The sequence below is a fragment of the Pundamilia nyererei genome, unplaced genomic scaffold (genome assembly GCF_000239375.1).
Source record: "Pundamilia nyererei isolate P.nyererei 1_Seehausen unplaced genomic scaffold, PunNye1.0 scaffold00266, whole genome shotgun sequence".
NCBI classification, from domain to species: domain Eukaryota; kingdom Metazoa; phylum Chordata; class Actinopteri; order Cichliformes; family Cichlidae; genus Pundamilia; species Pundamilia nyererei.
Window position 1 is genome coordinate 168449 of NW_005187667.1, and position 5336 is coordinate 173784.

Sequence of the window (5336 nt, forward strand, 5' to 3'; positions counted from 1 at the left end):
CAGGAACTGAGCACAGAGTCGCAGAGACGACAGACACCATCAACATAAATGTCTTTAAACAGCTGTAAAACATTAAATGCTCCTCAGACACACACAAGTGTGGTGACCTGAGGGATCGACCCTTCAGGTTGGAGCAGCTGATGGTAAATGTCGCCCTCAGCTGGCCAGACTAAAGCATTACACATAAAAATCCGCACAGAGGTTTAAATTCATTCATTGACAAATCTGTCTGCAGGAGCTTGGAGGCGTGGTCAGAGACTGAAGACTAACAGCAGGCTCAGCCAATCAGAAGAGGAGGAGAGTCCTGTGTGACCAGTCTGAGCTTGCTCTGAAGCTCCGCCCTGAGAATGACCTCACAGATCAGTGTTGGGGTTTACCAAATAAAATAAATATTAAATATGATTCAGTGTGGTGTCTGAAGCTTCACTCACAGTCAGAGTGAATCAATTTGAAATGATTGTTTCAGTTTTGTAAAAAAGGAAAAGAAAAGCTTTGTCAGCATGATGTCATCATTTTAACTCGAGCAGATTATTTTAGTGCGACAGAAAAACAAACTGAACGAAGGCCCGCAGACTCAAATCCTCCATAAGAAGAAACGGTCTGAATGTTTCATTCGTCAGAGCCACAGCTACACCCACAGGGTGGACACAATAACACCTGGAAACATCCGAACATGCGTTTTATAAAAGCTTCAGGTGTTCCTGTCATTTTGTCTCCACCTCCATCAGATCAATCAATCCCTGATCCAATAATCAAAGAGCTTCATGTCCTGCAGCACAGCAGGAAATACCACAGTACTTTAAACTACTGCAGTACTCGAGTACTCAAGTACCTCCAGTCTCTAGCGTGGACTGATCCCATTTGCACTGTTTTAATCAGATTTTAAAGCTCCGCCCACTGCTCATTAATGTTCATATAATCATGTGAGGAAGTTCAAACCGATGGATCGGTGATCAGGTCATTGATGAGACACGGAGACAGAAGTTGACTTTAATCTTTTATTGTGGTGAAAATGTCGCTGTTTACAGTTTACAGACGGCGACCGCGGCGACCGCCCTTCCTCCTGGTCGAGTCTGACGGGATCGGCGTGACGTCCTCTGAAACACACGAGGAAGAAACAATCACATGATCAGACGCTCGTCAACACTGTCACACAAATGTAGAGCCGAGTTAAAGGACACGTCACTGTTCAGGCTGTCAATAGGGCAGGGACAGCTCAGTAGGTAAAGTGGTCACCCCATGATCGGAAGGTCGGCGGTTCGAATCCACCTAACGGCTACCCTGAGGTACCCCTGAGCAAGGTACCGTCCCTACACACTGCTCCCCGGGCGCCTGCTTAGTGGGCTGCCCACTGCTTCACTGAGTGAATGGGTCAAATGCAGAGAAAAACAAGTAATTTCCCCATGGGGATCAATAAAGTATCCATTATTATTATTAATAAAGCTCAGATTCAAACTGTGTCAATCAGATAGATGTACGAATAAAGTTAATTCAAATCCGCCGAGTCGTTAAAGCTTCCAACCCTCACTGAGAAAACAAACCTGCTGACCTGAGAGCAGCGCAGGTGTTCACCGACAGGTCGATAAAGGTGTTGAAAATGACACAACAACAGACTAACACACACACAAACTTAAACCCAACCGCACTCAGGTGACGGTATCACAGGAAGTGACACGTGTGCTGCCTCGTCTACCTGCTCACTGAGCGCGTTTTTTAGTCAAAAACTTTAATATGAATAAAAACAAACTTACCGATGCGCCCGATCTTCATGCCGGATCGAGCCAGAGCTCTGAGAGCAGACTGGGCTCCAGGACCAGGAGTCTTTGTCCTGAAAGGAAAACAGAGCAGGTCATCACCTGGACAGGTAACACACACACACCTGGGTTTGAAAGGCCTGGCTGACCCCGGACCTGCAGCGATGCAGTCAGAGGCTGCTGGTCTATCTCCAGTAAAACCAGTCAGACTTACTAAGGTAACAATAAATACTCGACTTTTATCTATTCTTACAGCTTTGAACAGACCCTGCTGAGGACTTCACCTGAGCTGCACTGTTTCAGTAAAATCAACAGTTTTTTGAATGGAGTTTGGTTCAGGTTTGGACCAAATGAAGAGGCTTCCTGCACAGAAATGGCAGATTTAATAAAAAAAACACCACTCACTCTGCTTCACTGACTCCGCCCCTGTCACTTTATTAGGTACAGCAGAGTACCATGGATTTAAACCCTGATCACCTGACTGGGTTAAACCTGGTAACTTGAAATTTTATTGATCTGTTCAGTGCTTGAGGTGTCAGCCCACTGCCTACAGAATCAGGTGAGTGCAGGTTACCTGTTGCCTCCAGTGGCCCTCAACTTGATGTGCAGCGCCGTGATGCCGAGCTCTTTGCAGCGCTGAGCGACGTCCTGAGCCGCCAACATGGCAGCGTACGGAGAAGACTCGTCTCTGTCCGCCTTCACCTTCATCCCACCGGTCACACGGCAGATCGTCTCCCTGCAAACACACACAAACACATTTAGCACCAATTAGAGAGCGGCTTTTATTTTGGCGAGCAGACGGTCGGAGGGGACATACTTTCCGGAGAGGTCAGTGACGTGGACGAAGGTGTCGTTGAAGGAGGCGAAGATGTGGCAGACGCCGAAGACGTTCTCGCCCTCGGCCACCTGAGGACCCAGGCTGATCACCTGCTCCTCCTTCTTCTCCTTCCCTTTACGAGGAGCCATCTTCTGCTGAGGAGGAGGAAGAGGAGTCAGACACATGTGAGCATGAGGAGGTCATAGAGAGCACGCACACAGAGAATCACCAATCACAGCCAGCTATTCTTTATACAGACATCGAGACTAGACCGCCGCTGCAGCGTAACACGGTGAGACCTTCCCTTCCAGCAGTGTTTCCCCATGCCTCCATTACACCCCAAACCCACTTCCTGTTCAGGTCTGACCTCTGACCTCTTTATGAGTTTTACCTTAACATCCTGAAACTCTCAGGTCAACCATTAAAGTCAGGACACCTCCAAAATAAAACCCACCGCACACAGAAATGGCTAATCACAGACGGCATCCTCCAACTCTGAAAACTCAACTAATATGACAGACAAACACCAGCCAATTATCTCGACTGATCAATAAATAATCAATCACATCAGCTCTGAACATGAACTCTACAGTAACCTCAGACTGAGAGCTTCTGATCACACTGTTGATCCCTGATCAGACCCACCTCACTGGGAGGGTCAGCTCAGAAACTATCTAACAACCAACCCTGACCCGGTCCAGTCTAAACTTTAACTCTGAACTTTGACCCTGGACAGGCCGGCTCCGTTTGTTTTAAACTTGAACGCGCCCTCTGTCCGATAACGGACCCACCGCGCGGTCACGTGGTGTCACTGACCCGGTCCAGGTTGAGGAGGTTCTGACTCTGCCTGCAGACTCGGACGCGCGTGTTTGCTGCGACCACTGACATTTTAAATAAAGTTTGAAACGTCAGTAGCAGCGCCGAGGCTAACATAAGCTAATGTTAGCCTGTTAGCTTGTGTTGACTCCGAGCAGCCGGCAGGACCTCACGGAGCGTTTTTCTACCTGCTCTTTCACCTAAAACTTCACGCGCTTCTTTAGCACACGTTTGCGACACACACCTGGCTTTAACGTTGTATTTGTTTCCCTTTGAGGCTTCGCGTGGAGCTAAGATGGCGGCTGGACACAAACTCCCAGAGCACAAAACATGAAAAATCCTCCATTAACCTTCAGCCAGAGAAACGATACAGACGCCAACAGACGCGGGAAGAGACGCAGGGTCAGCACCGACCAGGCAGAGCGGCGGATGGTCACCTGCAGCAGAGATTACAGAGGATATAAACCGGGAGCGGACTCACCTGTGTGCGTCTCTTTGCTGAGCAGAAACAAGAAAGGAAAGAGGTTCCGCTTCCGGCGCGATAAGATGACGATATCCGGCGGGAAACCGAGGCCTAGCTGCTGCCGCCACGTGGACGTTTTATTTTATTTCATTGTAGTTTTATATTATATTATATTATATTATATTATATTATATTATATTATTGATGTTTAATTTAGTTTCAGTATCTATTCACCTTGAGTTTCACAGCTGACTGAACTGTTTTTTGTTGTTAATATGGATTGTTTTCAATATCTAAATGTTGACTTAATTTAATAAATTCTAATTATGCACATCAGATACTGCAGGGTGATGAATGGGGCTGAGGGATTCTGGGGTCTGCTGGGCATGGCTGGTGGTGTCTGAGGTCTGCTTGGTGGTGTCAGGGGTCTCTCAGTTGTTTGGCTGGGATGATGTGTTTTTTTAAGGTTTTTTTAAGGCCTTTCTCCGTGCCGGGCAGAAAATGGAGAAAAACTCAGACGTTGGTAACTTTTGTCCTGCCACCAGTCTGATTCACTGTCCTCCCATCTTTGTACCAGTGGTGCTTCAGGCTTCAGCTCAGGGCCTCGTCTGCAGGCTGAGGAGCACGAGTGGTGTGTGGACACTTTTTCTCCTCATCAACTTGATAAAGTCCAGCTTGTACATGTGGCTCCTGTGCCCATGTGGGGTCTGGCATCATCCTTAGGTAATGACTGAACAAACAGCTGACCCCATCAATGCAGCCATTCTCTGAGACCTGAACAGCAACATCCTTACTGTTGGAGCCACTCACAGCCGCCCATGGAGATGTTTTTGTTTTTAAGTTAGCTAAACAAAAAAAATATATGCTGGAAACTATCAAAGTATTTGGTGTTGAGCAATTTTTTAAATAATTAATTCAATTCAATTCAATCTTTATTGGCAGACTTCATGTCCATAAAAACAAGACAAAAAACACACACACAACCCACCCAACACAAGGTATAAACCATTAAACATATATATGTATATAAATAAGTATCTAAAACATTTGTAAAAATATAAAACCATAATATACATAAAACCCAATTACTTAAAATAAATCAATAAATACACAAACACTTTAACCAGTGCTTTCTGAGACTGGATGAATAACGGGAACCACTCAGTGTCGGATCTGTAAGTGCTACAATTATACTGTTACTCGAACCATCCAGTCGTTCTCTAAAATTGAACATTAGCTTTCTTAAAAGTGCTTTAAAAGTCCAAACACCCACAGCTACAAACAAATTAATATTTTTTACTTTTTAAATGGGCAACTGGGCGGACTACAGTCTCATAAATCTTGAGATGGTCTGGCATTCTACGGTTGCTTAGCCCACCCGTCACTTGACGCCACTTCGTCCATGCGGCATTGACAATTTGGCAGTGGCGGCTGGCCCATAGGGGGCGCTCGGGCTCCGCCCCCCCAAATGTGGAGGAGTAAAAAT

The 5336-nt window shown here is 46.2% G+C and overlaps 1 protein-coding gene across 2 annotated transcripts; it reads right to left on the reverse strand.

Moving 5' to 3' along the window:
• Window positions 1–984: 984 nt before the first annotated feature.
• rps14 (ribosomal protein S14) lies at window positions 985–3952 on the reverse strand. 2 transcript variants are annotated; one of them, XM_005750221.1, is made up of 5 exons: window positions 3869–3952; window positions 2572–2726; window positions 2329–2490; window positions 1752–1828; window positions 985–1097 (listed from the first exon to the last, which is right to left on the reverse strand). In XM_005750221.1, exons 2-5 carry the CDS (start codon window positions 2718–2720, stop codon window positions 1030–1032), a joined length of 456 nt encoding a protein of 151 aa, XP_005750278.1. In that variant the 5' UTR covers window positions 2721–2726; window positions 3869–3952; the 3' UTR covers window positions 985–1029. The 2 variants fall into 2 exon arrangements, with proteins under 2 accessions (XP_005750278.1, XP_005750279.1); XM_005750222.2 differs by having other exon boundaries at window positions 2572–2723; window positions 3869–3950.
• Between the last annotated feature and the right edge of the window lie 1384 nt (window positions 3953–5336).